The sequence below is a fragment of the Bos mutus genome, chromosome 2, assembly GCF_027580195.1.
Source record: "Bos mutus isolate GX-2022 chromosome 2, NWIPB_WYAK_1.1, whole genome shotgun sequence".
Classification (NCBI taxonomy): Eukaryota; Metazoa; Chordata; class Mammalia; order Artiodactyla; family Bovidae; genus Bos; species Bos mutus.
In genome coordinates, this window is record NC_091618.1 from 10,754,047 (window position 1) to 10,773,766 (window position 19,720).

Consider the following 19,720-nt stretch of genomic DNA (forward strand, 5'->3'; position numbering starts at 1 on the left):
TGCATAAATATATTAATATAAAGTCATATTATTACAATAAGATTTTCTAAAGCTCTGTTTACATCTGAAATAAAAAACAGACTAGCTAATTGAGAGTTAGTGCTAAAGGTAAGAGGATAAAATTACTGAAACCTTCACAAGAATAAGGTCTTCCCTGATAGCTCAGTTGGTAAAGAATCCACCTGCAATGCAGTAGACCCTGGTTTGATTCCTGGGTCAGGAAGATCCACTGGAGAAAGGATAGGCTACCCACTCCCCAGTATTCTTGGGCTTCCCTTGTGGCTCAGATGGCAAAGAATCCGCCTGCAATGCGGGAGACCTGGGTTCGAGCCCCGGGTTGGGAAAATCCCCTGGAGAAGGAAAAGACTACCCACTCCAGTGTTCTGGCCTGGAGAATTCCATCTACTGTACAGTCCATGGGGTCGCAAAGAGTCAGACATAACTGAGCAACTTGCACTTCACTTTTTCACAAGAAAAGGAATGGAGTTTTTTTGTTTTTTTTTTAACTGAAGGGTAGCTGATTTACTATATATGCTAGTTTCAAGTGTATAGCATAGTGATTCAGTTTTTTTGCTTCCCTGGTGGCTCAGTCAGTAAAGAATCTGCCTGCAATGCAGGAGACCTGGGTTCAACCCCTGGGCTGGAAAGATCCCCTGGAGAAGAAATGGTAACCCACTCTAGTATTCTTGCCTGGGAAATCCCACGCACGGAGGAGCCCGGCAGGCTACAGACCATAGGGTAGTAAAAGTTGGACACAACTTAGCAATTCCACCACCTCCACAAGTTATTCTAAGATATTGGATATAATGCCCTCTACTATACAGGAAGAAATGGAGTGCTTTATATCTGAGTGATATAAAACAAAAAAAGCCACGTGGTAAAACATAAGAAAATATCTTTTAAAAATACAGTCACTTAAAGTTATCACACACATACACATAAAAAGTATTACAAGTATTTCTTTGAAATTTCCTTTATGAAATTTGAGGATATGCCATACCTATCATTCAAAGGCAAATTAAGCTAATGAACAGGTCTCTCTGAACTACTGATAAGAATTTAAGAAACAAGTTTCCTTCATCCCAATTATTAAATAGAAACAGATTAATAAAAGCCTATTATAACCAATATTTCTTTATAAAATACTGTCTCCTTCAAGTTTTTAACAGGGATCTACTTTACAAAATTTTCTTTCCTTAATATGAAGGAAACGCAGTGATTACAGAAGATACCATAATATCTAGGACCTACATGCACATGGCACTGTGCTATGTATTCCATAATCGGAGTTTAGAGACATAACCAGAATTTTACCCAACACTGAACAGCAGGAATAAACAGTTGTTCAACAATGTCATAAAGGGCTTTTGGCTTTCCAATAAAGAATTTAAATCAAAACAGAGAGTGAAAAAAAAACAACATGAAATGCTTTATACTCGCTAGCCTATTGATATTAGCCAGCTGCTGGTAAATTAGCTTTAATATATACAAAAAGAAATAAACACAAACATATTCACAGAGAGTTCTGCATCTGAAAGGACTGCCCAGTCTTGGCTGGTTAAATATATCAGCAACATAAGGTTTTAGTATCCTTGCTGACACTGACAGGCACTGAGGCGTGGGTGTACAAACAGGAAAACGAGCATTTCTGTTTCTTTTCTTTCATGAAGTTATCAGCTACCACTACCATTAAACATATCTCCCATTTTTGTTTCTAGTAGTTATCAAGAGCCAAGGAATGCTAACAAGTCTCAAAGTAAGAAAGTTGTAACTACCATAAAAGAGTAGCCAAATAGGCCAGGAAAAGTAGGAATGTCAAAACCAAAAGCAAGCAACACCCAGAATCTGTGGCAATCTGTTAGAAAGATTTTCTAATTCCCAGCTAGTTGCAATAAAGGCTACCAAGTTATACTTTTATTAACATACTGAACATTTTTTAAAAAATACAGTATTCTTTCAATTTCCTGACATCAGTTCTAGCAAAGCAGCACTAAACCACACTGAACATATCAGTACACACACTGAAAAATCAGCAGATATTAAGTGCTCAAAGAACCTCAAACTGACTTCTAGAAAATCATTCTAATTTATAGTTCAGTCCAAGATACCTAAAACCAAAGAACAAAACTCTCTATGCACAAGATAAGGCTGTACAAAATCAGGGATTTTCCCCTCTAAGATGACTTTTCGGTTCAGCAGAGCAACAACTGATCACTTTGTGGTATGGGATAAGAAGGAAGGGGAGAAACTGACAGAGAGAGAGAGAACTATAAGGTATATTCTACCTGGATATGTAGATTACTTAGTTTTAGTAAGAAATTAGCCACCTCAAAATATATTTGTCATGGTACCATGTTTTCCACGAAGTAAGTCAAATCAATAGCAATGCTTCAAACAGTTTCCAAAAACATGAAGATTCCAACTTTTCCAGTCAAGACTTAGCACCTTGGAAATATCTAAATTATGGCAGATAAATAAGTGAGTACTGAAAAGTTATGATTTTATATTACAGGCATCAAATACACTGTGGAAAAGCACACCCAACTTCTATCACACCTGTAACAAGCAGATGCTGTCAAGAACAACTTGCTTTCTCTCAGCTTCCTGATTAGCCATGCTTGCTTTTGGGGGAAAGATGGAAATTTCTGTGGGATAAAATCAATATTCTTAGAAACTGCTTACAACAGGATGCCTTACCGAAAGGAGGTAGTCCGTACGTCTGGGTTGCCTGAGGGTAGACAGCATAGGGTTGAGACTGCTGCAAAGTCTGGTACTGAGTCTGCCCAGGGTAAGCAGTTTCCGAAACAGGAACTGAGAGGATATGTGCGTAAGGTCTAGAAAAGTTCAAGAAAACAAAAAATTTCACATAAGAAAAACAAAAAACAGCTAATATCACTAACAGCAAAGAATCAATAATGAGTAGACTAACCTGTCACATAAAATGCCTCTTACTATGGTCAGAAAGCAGAATTATTTTTTCCTTTTCAGGTCTACTTATCATCTACCTAACAAACAATTTTATAGAAAAATCAACAGTTTCAAACATCCTCCAAAGGTCCAATCACACCACACACACTTGTGGTGTGCTACGTGCAAGGCCCTGTGTGAGACACAGGTACTGACTAAGCTCATTTTTGCTCTTATGTCTAAATACAGAATAAAATCCTGGTAGGACACACAACTGGATAGAACAGATTGGCAACTGACTCCATTCCCCATGGAGCCCTCCAGGCCAAACTAAAGTTTTGAGAGTGAAAGTGGAACTTGGAAAAGAGGGTGAGACCTTCAGAGAAAAAGCAGGCAACCACCATATTAGAAAACCAGGATCAGGAGTGTGGCCCAATGGCCCTAGATCGAGCCTATAAAATCAAGAGTCAAGTGACTAATAAAATCCGGGAAGTCCTAGACAGGACACTGACTTGCCCCGCTGAGATTTAAGCCAGAGTATACTGCCACTAGTTGGTTTAGCTAGAGATGAATTCAACAGTGACACTTCCGGGATTTTAAACCAGCTAACTGACCTGCTCATTTCATCCATGGAATAAGATGGCGCCACATTTTATGCACTCAATTTTTAGATATGAGTTATTTTATTTAGTGAGTTATCCTGTACTTATAAAGTAAGAAAGTAAGTGTCATATGTACCATGTAGGTCATAACAATAAAATAATGGGGGGAGGTAGTTTCAGAGGGGAAATTTTTTTTTTTTTTTTTGCAGTTTTTGGAGAGAAGAAAATGAAGGAAGGCCATAAAGAAGTGATCTGTGAGCAGACAGAATGTGCAAAAATGAAAGAGAGAAAAGGTGTTCTAGAAAAAGAGAAAGCCTCTGCCAAGGGTACAGACAGGGCTTCAGCCAACAAGGAGCAGAGATTATACTAAGGGAAAGTATAAGACAGACAGCAAAGACCTTGAACCAGGCTAAAAGTGTTCAGACAAATCTGAAACAATGAGGAGTCACTGAAATTGTTGAGAAAAGGATGACAAGATCAAAGCTGTTCTTTAATAAACATTAGCTTGATATTTCTTTGTAAAATGGATGGGGGAAGGGGACTTGAAACAGAGACAGTTAAAAAATGCAATGGTTTAGATAAGTGGTAAGGCGGTCTGCTACTGCTGCTGCTAAGTCGCTTCAGTCGTGTCCGACTCTGTGGGAACCCATAGATGGCAGCCCACCAGGCTCCCCCATCCCTGGGATTCTCCAGGTAAGAACACTGGAGTGGCTTGCCATTTCCTTCTCCAATGTGTGAAAGTGAAAAGTGAAAGTGAAGTCGCTCAGTCGTGTCTGACTCACAGCAACCCCATGGACTGCAGCCTACCAGGCTCCTCCGTCCATGGGATTTTCCGGCAAGAGTACTGGAGTGGGGTGCCATTGCCTTCTCTGGGTAAGGAGGTCTACATTAAGGTAGAAAGCTAACAAGGTGTCCTGAGTGCAACAGGTATACAATACTTTTTTGAATAAATGAATGAATTTGGAATTTGCTATATTCACATCTCAGTAGACTCTAAAAGACTGAATTTGAAAATTTCTAGTCTTTTTAGCCAGTCCTGAGACCAGAAAATAGCTCAGGCTGTAGCTGTTAATCAAATCATGTGGGAATGATTTAAAATCTTAGTAACTTCAAATGGATTAATCTCCAGATATGATAAAGATCATAAAATCTTTTTTATTTAGTGTCTTTATAGCTCAAATTATTTCATCACCTTCATAATGACCTCAGAGAACAGGTTCAGTCATTTCACAGAAGAAAAACACAGAAAATGACTGGCCCAAGGATGTTATTAATGTTAATGATAATACTAGATTAGAATTTGTAGAATTCATTGAGATGATTTTTCAATCAGCTTATTTTTTTTAAACTGATGCAAAATTCAAAAGGCACTTAATACAAATGGGCACAAAAAGGAAAGTTTTCTTTTACAAGAGACCCAGACATATTACTCACCTCTGTCACCAATTTCTTTATGTAACTTGCCTATGTAAGTACGTAAGAATTTATCCTAGGTTAATAAAGCACGCTTGTACGCATCTATATATGCAGGCTCAACCTTTATCAATGTGCAATTGGTAGCTTGATATACACACTGTTCTGCACCTACTCATCTTGGAGATGATTAGCTTAGTGGATCTTAAATGCTGATCTTATCTCATGAGGCCCAAAATATTGCCTCTCAGTGATTTAAACTCACTAAACCTGTCTAACCTCAGCCTACTTTCTACTTGAGTACACTTCTAAAAGAATAAGCTTCTAAAGCCAAGACGAACACAGATTAGGCCCAGAAGTCCCAGTCTGAGGCTGGCTTTAGTTTTTTTAATTGATCTCTCTTTTAAAGCGGAGCAAAGAGAGAATAATGAGAGGTTAAGCAGTGATATATTTTCATCATTAATGGTATTTTACACTTTTCAGTGCCTATTCACTTTGAGAAAGCTCCTGGGTAACAGTGATCTATTTCAGACAATCATTAACTTTTTAAAAGGATGATACCTAGACTATATTTACATGGAATAAAAAAACTGGAGTAGGGCCAGAGAGAACAAGAGAGGTGAAAATAAATGTCAACTTAATAGCTTAAATATCAAGTTACATTTTGCAATGAATCTAGAGAAAAAGCATACAGATTTTTGAAACAATTATTCAACTTACTTTGCAGAATACATTTGTGAGGTATAATCATTGGATGAGCGAGGGATGTAATCGGTGCATGTCATAACTGAAAGAAAGATACCACCAGGTAAAAAGTTAGAACATTCCAAAAATTAAAGGGAGAAATTTCATGTCTCAGTGTATAGTCTTTCAAACTAAGGAACAGAATAAAGCTTGGACATCAGAAATTTAAAAAGACTACACAGTAGAAATACCTCACTCTTCTAATAATGAGTTTATAGAGACTTTTAGAGACAGTAAAAGAATCTAGAATGAAGGCAGTATAGAAAAGAGCTGAAGGTAAGTACCAACTGATCTCTATTTTTGGCTGTGCTGTGTGGTGTGTGGGATCTTAGTTTCCCAACCAGGTATCAAACCTGGGCCCTTAGCAGCCAAAGTGTGGAATCCTAACCACTGGACCGCCAGGGAATTCCCAGTACCGATTGATCTTTACCATCACCATCACTGTTTTAAAACCATAAATGAAGCAACTTCTTAAGCTCTCATCTATGCTCAAAGGTGAAGTTAAAATGCAAGATCCATGTCTAGGAAGCCACATTATACTTCTTCAGCTTATTCATTCTCTGGATGCTTACCCTATTCTGAGTAAAAAGTCATAAGGATGACCTGCAGGAAGACAGATTTGGAAAAAGTATCCAGTAACTGTTGCTACTGCTATATATAATCAGCAGCAGAAAGATGCAAGCATGCTTTTATACTATTATTTTTTTCAGCTTTGTAATACAGCTTTAAGTTTGGTAATGCAGAGACAGACCTGAGGAACTGATGTAACGCTCTGATAAACCATCAAGTAAAGGGACTTTCACATCTACTGCCCTCTTGACCTTCATGATTTCATCTAGAATAGATACTGTCATGAGGCTTAATCTTCATGATTTCATTCGGGATAAATACTGTAAATATTCAACTCAAGTTTGACAGGTAGCAGAATCCTTTTCATTCGCAGTATTTCAGTCCATATTATAGACAGAGCTACAACACATAGAGCTTGTACCAGATTCCTAAATTGTTCCAGAACATCCTCCACTATCTATTATAAGGGAGGTTGCTCTATTGTGAATAAGGACTAAGGGTGAACCAACTAACTTTATGTCTAGCTGGGTTTTCTTTTTTTTTTTTTCTTCTAGCTGGGTTTTCTGAGTGTCTTACCCCCAAAGGGAACACTGATAGAGATCAGATGTGGGGTCAATTCATGCCCAACAGTAACACAAACCATCTGCGAATGAGCTTATCATGGATATTGCCTATTGCCACTGTTCACAGTCTCTGAAAATAATTCATAGCAATTTGTAGATTATACTAATCATTAATCACTTTGACAAAAATGAAGGGAATCTCAGTTAGATCCAAGGTTCTTATCGTCCATTACATAGAACAGAAGTTCATTTGATTTCTACATAATGGTTCCTTCTCTGCTGACAAGTATTTTCAAAAACCCAAATCCTTCTCCCTCTCTCATTTAATTCTAGAAACTGAAAAGTGAAAGTGAAGTCACTCAGTCGTGTCCGACTATTTGCGACCCCATGGACTATAGCCTACCAGGCTCTCAGGAGCCTCTCAGTCCATGGAATTTTCCAGGCAAGAGTACTGGAGTGGGTTGCCATTTCCTTCTCCAGGAGATCTTCCCAACCCAGAGATCGAACCCGGGTCTCCCGCACTGCAGGCAGACGCTTTACTGTCTGAGCCACCAGAGAAGAGATTCGCAAAACATTCTAGGAGATCTAGGCCAATTTTTACTTTTCTAGAGAATGAATGAGCCTTAATCTTTGTGGTACTTGGGAACTATGAAAAGATTAGAAAGAGTCAAGGCATAATCTGCTTAATTTTAACTTCTCTGCCTGCCCTTCTTCCTCCTCAAGCTGTGGGACAGCTGCCTTCCTACTAAATTGTAAAGCAGTATTAAGATCATTATTGTATGTGCATTAAAAACCCAAGTTTTCTGTTCCCTTGAGACAGAAAACTGCATGTGAGGTGGGAAATTAGTTTCAATGACCTATGTCAGTTATACAACAAAGTTGGATCCCAGAATAAAATTCCACAAAATAGAAATAGAACTCAAATTTCTTTATCATTGTGTAAATAAATTTGGATATGTTCAACTCTGCACTGGTTTAAAAAAAAAGGTAACAGCAGTGGAAACGAGGCAAAAACCTAGAAATATACTCTGAAAGTAAAATTAACAGGAGACTCTGATGAATTGAATTAAGGAATAAGGAAAACAGGGAATACAGGATAATTTCTAGATTTTCAGCTTGGGAAATTGGAGGGATAGTGAAAATACTTCCAAAGATGAAGAAGCTGGGGAAGAGAACAGCTTTGGTGAGGGCTAAGGGCAGAGAAGGAAAGTTATGACCAACCTAGATAGCATATTCAAAAGCAGAGACATTACTTTGCCAACAAAGGTCTGTCTAGTTAAGGCCATGGTTTTTCCTGTGGTCATGTATGGATGTGAGAGTTGGACTGTGAAGAAGGCTGAGCGCCGAAGAATTGATGCTTTTGAAGTGTGGTGTTGGAGAAGACTCTTGAGAGTCCCTTGGACTGCAAGGAGATCCAACCAGTCCATTCTAAAGGAGATCAGCCCTGGGATTTCTTTGGAAGGAATGATGCTGAAGCTGAAACTCCAGTACTTTGGCCACCTCATGTGAAGAGTTGACTCATTGGAAAAGACTCTGATGCTGGGAGGGATTGGGGGCAGGAGGAGAAGGGGACAACAGAGGATGAGATGGCTGGATGGCATCACTGACTCGATGGACCTGAGTCTGAGTGAACTCCGGGAGTTGGTGATGGACAGGGAGGCCTGGCGTGCTGCGATTCATGGGGTCGCAGAGTCTGACACAACTGAGTTACTGAACTGAACTGAACTGAAGGGCAGAGAAAGCTTTTACATATTTTAAGTATGACTTTCCTTTTAGATATCTAAGTGGAGATATCAAGTAGGCAGTAGGATGGATACAAAAACGAAATTAGAGCAAGAAGTCAGACTAGGAACACAAATTTGAAATTCATTAACTACACATCAAATATTTAAAGTAACAAAATGGGTGAGAGAATTCAGAAAGAACAGAGTGAGAGAATTCAGAAAGAACAAAGATGGTGGACTAGAACCAAACCCACTAACATTCAGAGATTAGACAGCAGAAGAAAGGCCAGCAAAGAAGAAAGGTGGGAGAAAGAGTGGTAAGAGGCAGGATACAAGCAGACAGGAATACCCACTGGAACTAGTACTTTCAGTTATTGAAAGGAACTAATGACCTTGACAAAAGCAGTTTCACTGAAGAATGGTGACAAAGTTAAGTCTGAGAGGGATGAAGAGCGAGTGGGAGCAGACAGAACAAGTGAGGGCAACTCTTTCCAGAGGTTCCAAGGCGGGTCATGGGACAAAGAGAAGGTCTGTAACTGGTGGGGAATACGGACTTCAGGGAGGGTTTTGTTTGTGCTTTAAGATGGAAGATACTGGATCATGTCTCCACAGACAGGATGGATTAAGAAGAGAAGAATAAGACAATGCAAGAATGGTATTAGGATAATCACAGTACCAAAGTCCTTGGGGTAGGTGAGAACAGACAGGATATGAAGCACAAATAAAAGGTCTTACCTTTCACAGGAACAAGAATACTATTTCCATTCTGACAAGAATAAAACAAGGTAACATGGATACAAACACAAGTAGGGCTGAAGACTTGGTGGTGATAGGTTAATAAGGGAACCTCCTGTCAGACAGCTTCTATTTGAGAAGAAATCATCAGTCAAACATGAAGAAAGGTGAGTAGTATGCGTGCTCTGAGAGGAAATAAATTGTAAAAGGTAAAACTCATGAGTAAAGAGTAGTAGGGTGCCCACTTGAGGCCCTGTGAGTAAACAGTCAGCTAAGTGTATAAACTACCCAGTAATGTTCAGCTATTTAATGTAATACTTACAGAGAAGGTGGACAGTTGGATTAAATCAGGATTGGGGTTTAGCAAGGACAGTACAAGAGGCAAAATTATTGAAGGTATTAGTAAGGGAGTACTTGTAATAAAGAACTGCAGAATCTATGTGGAGTAAAAAGGGATAGGAAAAGAAGAGGGACATTATGGGTGTCGGATAGGTCATCTACACGGACGTTCAAATTACCAATAAAGGTCTGGATGGAGAAGAAAACAAAGATCTAGTCTCTAAAGAGCAAAATGACTAGGAGTTCAGTCTGAGGTAAAAAGAAAGCTGGAGGAAGGGGCATACATATAGACTTCAAAGGAACTAGAGTTTTTGAAGGAAAAAAAGAGAAATAATTTTTAAGAAGCAAGAACACTCAACTTACTTCTGGGCCCTGAAGTATATAAGGAACAGACCTTTTTCTTGGGGATGTGAAGTGAAAGTCGTTCAGTCATGTTCGACTCTTTGAGACTCCATGGACTATACAGTCCATGGAATTCTTCAGGCCAAAATACTGAAGTGGGTAGCCTTTCCCTTCTCCAGGGGATCTTCCCAACCCAGGGATCAAACCCTGGTTTCCAGTATTGCGGGCAGATTTTTTACCCCTGAGCCACAAGGGAAGCCCAAGAATACTGGAGTGAGATATTAAAAAAATTAGAGACTCCTTTCGTTGATTAGAGCAGTTCCCATATGTATCAGAGTTACCTAGCTATCTTCTTGAAAATGCAGATTCTCATCCACAACAGGTCTTCTAAATGATAATCACTGAAGATGAGGCTAGAATGCTACCTTACAAATAAGCACTCCAGGTAACTCTCAGGTATGCTAGAAGTTTGAGAACTACTGGAACAGCATCTTTGAGGAAGCAATATATACAACTCAAGACATAACCATTTTTTTTTAAAGGCATACCATCTTTTATTACATGGGAATTATTTAAGATTAAGCATCTTAAGATATATCTCCTAAACAAATGTCTTTTTATAAAGCAACGTACACAAATTTATTCTTCTGAAGTGTGTGGTATAATATGAAAGGGCATAGCTATTTAATTTCAAGGAGGACTATCTGCCCTATGGAGCATACCACCATGATATTCCAAAGAAACTTAGATCTCCACAAGAAAAAAAAAGAACATTCTACAAATTTTTGGCTAAGGTTTGGAAAGCAGAGGGTGTATCCTATTGAGATGGGTCTCCCTCAGGGCCCAGTATCAATCTTGGGCTCTCAGGGGACTACTTTTCTTTCTTTTTTTGTCCAGATGGATAGGTAGAATCATTCGGTTATTAGAAAGCTGGAAACACATCAAGCCATCCAGAGAAGGAGTCAGAGGCTGGCCCACAAATTTTTCTGATTTTGAGTAAAGCATTATTTATTACCTTTAGAAGAACATTCAATCTCAAAACAAAAACACAATCACCAATCCCTAGGAGTGGATCCCATGTGATTTTGCTCCTTAGCTGGTATGTAATAAAGTTTACAGGAGGGCATAAGGATGAACACACATACAAGGCAATGAAAGGATTCTGGATACTCTGAGACAAGTGAGGCAATCAGTGAAAACCAGTTATAAAAGGTCAGCATCACCTGGTCACAGGAATACATCCATGATGCACAGAATATGGTACTTACTTTCCTCCGACATGGTAAGGTTTGAAGCAAGGCTTGAAGTTTCAGGTTTCTGATCACTGACTTCGGGGTTGCTTACTTGACTGGGAAAACCAAAATGAATACATTAGCCTCTGGTTGATCTGCTGCATTGCTAAAAGTGATTAAATCAAATCAATTTCTTCCTAGATAAGGGACAAGGTAAGTCTACTTCATGAAGTCCTTATTCTTGGTTTTTATCAGCTACCTAACAGCTAAGGCCAAGCCTAGTACCTTCAGCATTCCAGTTCTTTGTCACATCCCTAGACCATGACTGGTTTTATACCACGTGGAAATTTCATGTAAGCAACAGGCAACTCAGATTTTCTCTAAAGACCACATGGTAAAAGAAAAACTCTACAGCAACCTAAAACTGCTCTCACTTTATTTCCAAAGTACCAAAGGAATGTAGGGAGATGACTAACTTCAGACAATGGTCCTCACAATCACTTGAAAAGCTTTTGCAAATTACACATGCTTACACAAGAAGGGGTTCTGAACCTGAAGATGGTGCATTACACTGCACTTCTGTTTTCCCCCAATTAAAAACACATTTTTGTTCTTATACCTCAAACTGAGCAAAATCTTCTTTAAAAAAAACTTATAACACAAGAGAAACTGAAAAAGACTAAGTCATATAAACTAGGAGGATAAATCATTATGTTAGATACTTTAATGTTGGGCAGATCCTCAGTGAGATTCTGAAATGGAGATTACCCTTTGACTTTCACAATGTTCTCCCTCTTCCTCTTACCTTACTTTCCAACTCTCCCCGTATTCCCTCAACCACTAGTATAGTACAGTGCTTAAGGGTGCAGACTCTGGAACCAGACTGCTTGAGCTCATATTGCACTTTGTCAAAACTAGCTTTATGGCTTTAGGCAAGTCACTGAACTTCTCTGTACTCCAGTTTTTGCAACAGTCAATGAGGGATAATTAGAGAACCTACCTTTCAGGGCTGTGTAGGGATTAATGAGTCAATACATGAAAAGTATTTAGAGCAAAGACTAGAAGAGAGTAAACACATGTAACTGTAGCCAGTACTATTATAATACAACTTCTCCCCAGTCCAGGTATTCTTCCCACATTCATGTTCCTGCAGCAAGAAATTTGCTTTGCTTTTCTACACTCTAGGAAGAAGCGGAGGACACTGTCGCAGATACTCCACATACCGGGAAAGATATGACTTTTTTAAAGACTAGAATAAAACTTTATTTTCACTTATTAAGTTAGCAAAGACAAAAAGTTTGTGACACGATGTTGGAGAAGTATGAAAAGAACTATGGTTACATATTCATGGTGGGTGAGTAACTGGAACTGGTGTGTATAAACTAATGAAAAAGTATTTTCATTGCAACATGATTTGTTACATAAAATTTTGGAAACCAATGTCCAACTGGTTAAAGAACTGGGTAAAAAATATGTAACATATCCTCATTCAAGGGAACACTATGCCATCATCAAAAATTTTTTTTCCAGTTTTTCTTTTTTTGGAAAGATAAGACTAATAAACAGTAAGAATAGTTTCTACATAGAAAATTTTAAAAAGAAATGTTACTTATTCAAAAAAAGTACAAAGCACCAAAATTCTTAAAGCTCTCATATCTTTTCTGAATGAACCTTTAATATTCAAGCATAGTATCAATAAAGGTTTTTTCCCTGGTATATTCTGAATGTTCAAACAAGTTTTCCTCAGATGTAACTAATTTTAAAAAGTAAATCTCCAGATGAAGTTTACCTTAATCTATTTACTCAAATGTCTGTACTTTCAAAATAGCACTTAATATAGTAACCAAGATATGACTATGGGAACTGAAAGATAATTGTATCACTGTTTCCCAAAATGGCTTATTTCTTATAATTACCTGAATGATTGGTAAAAATACAGACTTCTGAGCCCCATCTTATGCCTAATTAAATAGGATTCCAAGGAGAATGGTATAAACCCTGACAAGAACTTCACATTTCTGAATATAATGACTGGTCTTCTATGTGTAAGACTAGTCTGAGTAAGTCTGGGGATCATTATTATACTAACTGTTGAAAGACTACTTCTAGATCTTGTATTGTAGAAGGTATACTTGTATGATCTGGTGTACAATGGACAAGTTCCTAAAACCCTATGGTCCTGGATTCTTACAGCAAAGTCTCCTATGTATTCAACTAAGTATCTAGAGATTAAACAGAAACAAAAGCACCAAGACAGTGAATTAACTCTAGCACTTTGTTAAATATTTGAAATTATATCTAGAAAAATTACTATCTCAAAATATGATTATCCTCAGTTATATAAAATTTACTTAACATGTGTATGATGGAAAAAAAAAAATACTCCAAAATAAAACTTCCCTCCTCCAAAAAAAGAGCAAAAACACCCAACTCCAAAAGTAAGCATCACAAATACCTCTTTCTCATTCAATGAAACTCTTGACAATAACAAACACAATCAACCAATGAATGGATAAACAAAACGTGGTATGGACTATTAGTGGTATGGACTATTACGGAGTATTAGTCAGCTTTAAAAAGGAAGGAAACTCTGACACATGCTACAAATGGATAAGCCATTAAGACATCAGGCTAAATGAAACAAACAAGTCACAGAAAGACAAATAATTTATGACTGTGCTGATATAGGGTACTTAAGAGTTATCAAAATCATAGAGACAGCCCAATGATGGTTGCCAGGAGCTAGAAGAAGGGGGAAATGGAGAGTCTGATGAATACAAAGTTTCAGTTTGGGAAGATAAAAAAAGTTCTGGAGACAGATGGTAATGATTGCCCAACAATGTGAATGTACTTAGTACCACTGGATTATATGCTTTAAAATGACCGAAATGGTGTATTTCAGGTTATTTGTATTTTATCCCAATAAAGCAGTTGCTGAAGGAGATGGAATAATAGCAGGAAAAGATGAAGCTGATAGGTTCCATTGTACAACTGGAGAGAGATGAACAAGGGAATTAACTTCAGAGAAAAGGGATGCAGAGACTATTAGAAGCACTGAAGCAGTTAAGGGGGTAGATTCGGTGATAAGACAAGTAAGGCAGTTCCTATCCACTTCTGATTTCTCTTTGGAGTAGGGCGTCAGATCCCCAGCTGAGTAAATAGAAGGGGAAGGGTGAGGAGAGGAAGCAGCAAGAGGGAAGAAGGGAGGGAGGGAGGGAGGCAGGAAGAAAGGAAGGCAGGCTGAGAGGCAGGGAGGAAAGGAGAGAAGGAATGAAGGAAGGTAAGGAGGAAAGAGAAACAATTTTACCACTGTGAAATAAACCAGGAAGGGTGACTGGATCACCAAGAATGTTTAAGTGCCCACTGAGATGTAATCATGACTGGAAACTGAGACCAGTGAGCAGTTTTGTGTTTTCCTATCAGTGTTCAGATGATTGGGATAAGGATGAAACTAGGGTTTTTAAACACTAGGTTAGGCTAGGGAAGGATGACAGGGAAAAGGGAGAGGAAGTTACGAATGTTTGTGAGAAACTGATTAAAGTAATAGATCTTATCTTTTGAGCAGCACAGGAAGATATGGAAGTCTTTTTTGAGGGAAGGGTCAATGCCTGACAGTGAAAATATGATAGTTCATTGTCATTATAAGTGGAAGTGTAGAGTAAGACACAGGGCTAGTGTGACAATAGAATAAATGAGCTGGAATGCTAGTGTGTGAGGTGCAAGATTAGGATTCTTGAAATTAAGATATTAGTGTGTTATTGGTTCATCTGGCTAGTAGACAAACAACAGGAGGTAAGAACTGTGGACAACTGAAAATCATGGTGCTCTGGAAGCCAGAGTATGACATGCAAAGAAGCTGCCTCTTTTCTGTAAGGGGAGCAGAGCTAATGATTAAGGTGTCCCATGTCCATTTGGTAATTAAGGATTAACTTCTTGGATTTTTTTTATTTCTATTTTTCCTATATGTAATTGAAGAATATTCACCATTGTGTCTCCTACACATATCACAGGATCTGAGTGATAACATCAGATTGGTACATTATGCTGAATAAATAATGAATAAAAAAGGAGAAAAATTCAGCACTTACATGTTTCAAGGACAAACTTTATTTTAAGGACAAAATTTCAGAGGATAATTTTCACCTTAAATCAAATAATTTCAAAACATAAAAACTGATGCTGAAAACCAAAATGAGGGTAAGTCAATCCAAATCATGTCCACATACTGGTCAGCAGGTAAAAACAAATTATAAGTAGGTCATTAAAAAGAAATTCAACTTTGTATACCTTAAAGTTTGCTCTCCTGATTCCTGCATCTTGGCTTTCTTCACCTGTAAAATAAATATACAAAAGCATCAATGTCATGATCTGTATTTAAAATCATCTAGCTACTCAAATGGCAGCCTCAGATTAACTAATAAATTACAGGGTAACTGTTTCCTTTTGTCTTGCTTAGACTTAGATTTATTTCATTAACCCCTGATATATTTTAAAGATGGACTTGTTTTTCACATGGGGCTCTCTTTTTTCTTTTTAATGAAAACAGTGTCTTCTAAACTCAAGGTAAAATAAAAGGTTTACCAGGATTTTTACTCAACACAGACTGTTTACCAGGATAAGGTATCCAAACTTGAAATCAAACTGCTTACTTTAAAATTTTAACAGACACATAAATCTACTTTCAAACAGTAAGTATGGTAATTTTGCAATCATCTAACCATTTATTTAATAGAAATACCTTTATATTTATATTACTTACATACCAAAAATAAAAATAAATTCCTATCAAGTTACCAGTAATTTAAAAAATATGCTTCACACTATTCTGTTTTTTTCCCATATTTTCATCTTCTCTAAATCCTTCTAAGGTAAAAGTATTCCCATTGAAACAGTTTAAGAAGTCACAAATAGAAGATCTATAGTTAACATTACTAATGGTTTTCCCTGTTGTTGTTGTTTTAAATATTACAAAGAATCTGATTTTAGAGTTTTTGAATTAGAATAACTAGTTACAGAAGTAAGCTTAGTGTGCTTAGCCATACAAATTATGAATACTTAAAAAGTATTTCAAGTTCGCAAAGTACAGAGTACTGCCAACCCACTACAAGGAGTTAGGTATGCACAGAGGCAGAAACTCTGCTCAACAATTTTTTTTTTTAGGCATGCAGAATCTTAGTTTCCCAACGAAGGACTGAACCTGTGCCCCCTGCATTTGGAGTCTTAACCGCCGGACTACCAGGGCAGTCCCTGCTAATAAACAATTTTAAACAAACATATTAGGTGGGAATATAGCTATTAAATATGATTAAATTTAAAAATTCAAAGTAAATAATACAACATAAATCCCAGGTCCATTCAATTTCTCATGGACATGTATTCTTCATGAGAAAACATGACAAAATAAATAGAACCAAATACTCTTGGATCCTTGCTTATGGCATATCAACTGACATTATATAATGCTGCCTTAACTTTCATAGGTGCCAATAAAGATAAAATTAATAAGGGGTATTAAAAAAATCCTCTAAGTTTACAAACAAAATTACAAAAGTATATGAAGAAAAAGGAAACAAAGACAAAACCTTTGAGGTAGATAAACCCTTAGTAAACATGATATTAAATTAAAAAGCCATAAAGGAGAAAATAGGTTGATTTTACAAAAATTCAAAACTTCCATATGATAAAAGATACCATACCAACCAGGAGGTAAAGCAATTACAGGACGGTATCTACACTGTGACAAAAGAATTTAACTGTATTACAAATGCATGACATAACCTCAATGAAAGGTATGGGAGAAAAATGCACTCATGTAATAATGCTGGAAAACTGTTTTGACTGGAAACTGAAAGGCTTAAGACAAGAAAAATTCAACTTAATACAGGCTCTTATAAGAAAATGTGCTGTCCTTCCCACCTGAAGATGACAGTATTTACATAATGCCAGATAATAAAGTAATTTTCCAATAGTGGTGATGAATTTATGCTTAGCTCACCCAAAGACTCTCTTTGCAATCAAAGAAATGAAGTTAAAACAGTCTATGGTTTACAAACAGTAACCTATACAAAGAAAACTAGAGCAATGAAGAATCTAACTTATCACAGTCTTCATTTTATTAGAGCCACAGTGTAACAAATTTAGCTAGAAAACTCTCAAAAAAAAAAGCCCTGGAGCGAAATTTTAAAATATATTCATAATGGCCTTTCAAGGAAGAACTATGCTTTTTCATTTTCTATCTACTACATTGCCAGCTCAATACAGTGCTGCTGCTGCTAAGTCGCTTCAACCGTGTCCGACTCTGTGTGACCCCATAGACAGCAGCCCACCAGGCTCCCCTGTCCCTGGGATTCTCCAGGCAAGAACACTGGAGTGGGTTGCCATTTCCTTCTCCAATGTATGAAAGTGAAAAGGGAAAGTGAAGTCGCTCAGTCGTGTCCAACACTTAGCGACCCATGGACTGCAGCCTACCAGGCTCCTCCGCCCATGGGATTTTCCAGACAAGAGTGTACTGGAGTGGGTTGCCATTGCCTTCTCCCTCAGTAGAGTACATACACACAAATAGAAACAGAGAAAATGAACCTAAAGACATGTCTACCAAACAAAGAAGTCAGGGGGTGGAAAATGTGCTCCCAGCTAATTCTGTACCTTTCATGACCCACTGTCACTTTGATTTAAGCAATTCCGTCCTCCTGTAAGTCAGGGATAGGAAATATGGTACCTTGGCATAGAGGAATTAAACTATCTCAAAGGATACAGATTTCACTGGATTACAAAAGGATGGGTTCAAATAATACAATCCAGAAATGGACAAAAAGTAAAACAGTGCAACTACTTTGGAAAACAGTCTAGCAGTTTCTCAAACAGTTAAACATAAAGCTGCCATAGAATCCAGCCATTCCATTTCTGACTATATAACCAAAGAGAAATGAAAACATATATCCACACAAAGGCCTGGACATGAATGTTCATATCAGCATTATTCAAAATAGCAAGAAAGGGGAAACCCAGTGTCCATGAATAGATTAATGGATAAACACAATAATGACAAATAAAAATGATGAATGATAAATCCATATAATCAAACGTTCAGCAATAAAAGGGAATGAAGTATCAATACTTGCACATGCTAACACAGATAAACTCTGAAAAGATTATGCTAAGTGAAAGGAGCCAGTCACAAAGGACCACATACTATATAACTCCACTTATATGAAATACTCACAAAAGGTCAACAGGAAAGTAAATTAGTAGTTGCCTAGGATTGCGGCGAGGGCAGAATTGAGGGGTGACTGCTAATGGGTACAGTTTCTTTTTGGACTGATGAAAATGTTCTAAGATCAACTCTGGTGACAGCTGCAAAACTGTGAATATACTAAAAACCATCCAATTGGACACTTTAAAATGGATGTGAATTATATCTCAATAAATAGAGCAGTCATTTAAAAAATGACAATCTTATGGGCATGGTATAACTCAAGGTTACTAGAGGAAGATACACTGACAAATTCATGAATCAGAGTTCTATATATGCCTCTGCTTAAAAACATAACAACAACAAAATCATGCTTTAAATACAGCAGAGCAAAGGAATACAAATAACACAACATATGAATTCAGAATATACAGGTTCAAGGCTCAGTTCTGAGAGTTAATTCACTGTGTGTCTACCTCTCTGAAAATACAACATGACTATCTACTTCAAGAAAGCTGAGCGTCGAAGAATTGATGCTTTTGAACTGTGGTGTTGGAGAAGACTCTTGAAGAGTCCCTTGGACTGCAAGGAGATGCAACCAGTCCATTCTAAAGGAGATCAGCCCTGGGATTTCTTTGGAAGGAATGATGTTAAAGCTGAAACTCCAGTACTTTGGCCACCTCATGCGAAGAGTTGACCCACTGGAAAAGACTCTGATGCTGGGAGGGATTGGGGGCAGAAGGAGACAGGGACGACAGAGGATGAGATGGCTGGATGGCATCACCGACTCGATGGACATGAGTTTGAGTGAACTCTGGGAGTTGGTGATGGACAGGGAGGCCTGGCATGCTGCGATTCATGGGGTCGCAAAGAGTCGGACACGACTGAGTGACTGAACTGAACTGATCTACTTCAAAGACCTGCTTTGAAAATGAAACTGGTGAAAAGGAGTGGATAGGGAGAGAAAGAATGAGTGAGCAGTTTATGAAAAGACAAACTGATATACAACTGTTATATTAAGAAATACCACTTTCTAGATAAGAAAATTACATTATGCATCTCAAATGTCACTCCAGAATTATTCTGAGATGCCTTACAAGTATATAATTATTATGCTTCTTAAGTTTTAACAAGAGGCTAAGTCATACTAGAGCTTGATAAACTGTAATCTTGGGAATAATAAATCCAACAGAAGTCTGCATGAAGTCTTAAAAAGGAAGACATCTGTGTCAGAATTTATCCACCACTGTCCAACAAAGCATATCATTCTTTTTACTAGAAAGTAATACTGTATGTTCTAGTAGGGGAAAGAGTTTGATCATAACCTAGATGAAATTACACACACACACAAATTTAA

General features: G+C 37.6%; 1 protein-coding gene across 4 annotated transcripts in view; it reads right to left on the reverse strand.

Annotated features, from left to right (window-relative positions):
- Window positions 1-19,720, reverse strand: part of EYA3 (EYA transcriptional coactivator and phosphatase 3) — a 94,996-nt gene that overhangs the window by 47,811 nt on the left and 27,465 nt on the right. For all 4 annotated transcript variants that reach the window (XM_070383842.1, XM_070383847.1, XM_070383831.1 and 1 more), the window contains 4 exons: window positions 15,459-15,502; window positions 11,208-11,287; window positions 5,643-5,709; window positions 2,698-2,834 (listed from right to left, as the gene is read on the reverse strand). In XM_070383842.1, the coding sequence (XP_070239943.1) occupies window positions 2,698-2,834; window positions 5,643-5,709; window positions 11,208-11,287; window positions 15,459-15,502 (328 nt within the window). The remainder of the gene's footprint in view (window positions 1-2,697; window positions 2,835-5,642; window positions 5,710-11,207; window positions 11,288-15,458; window positions 15,503-19,720) is intronic.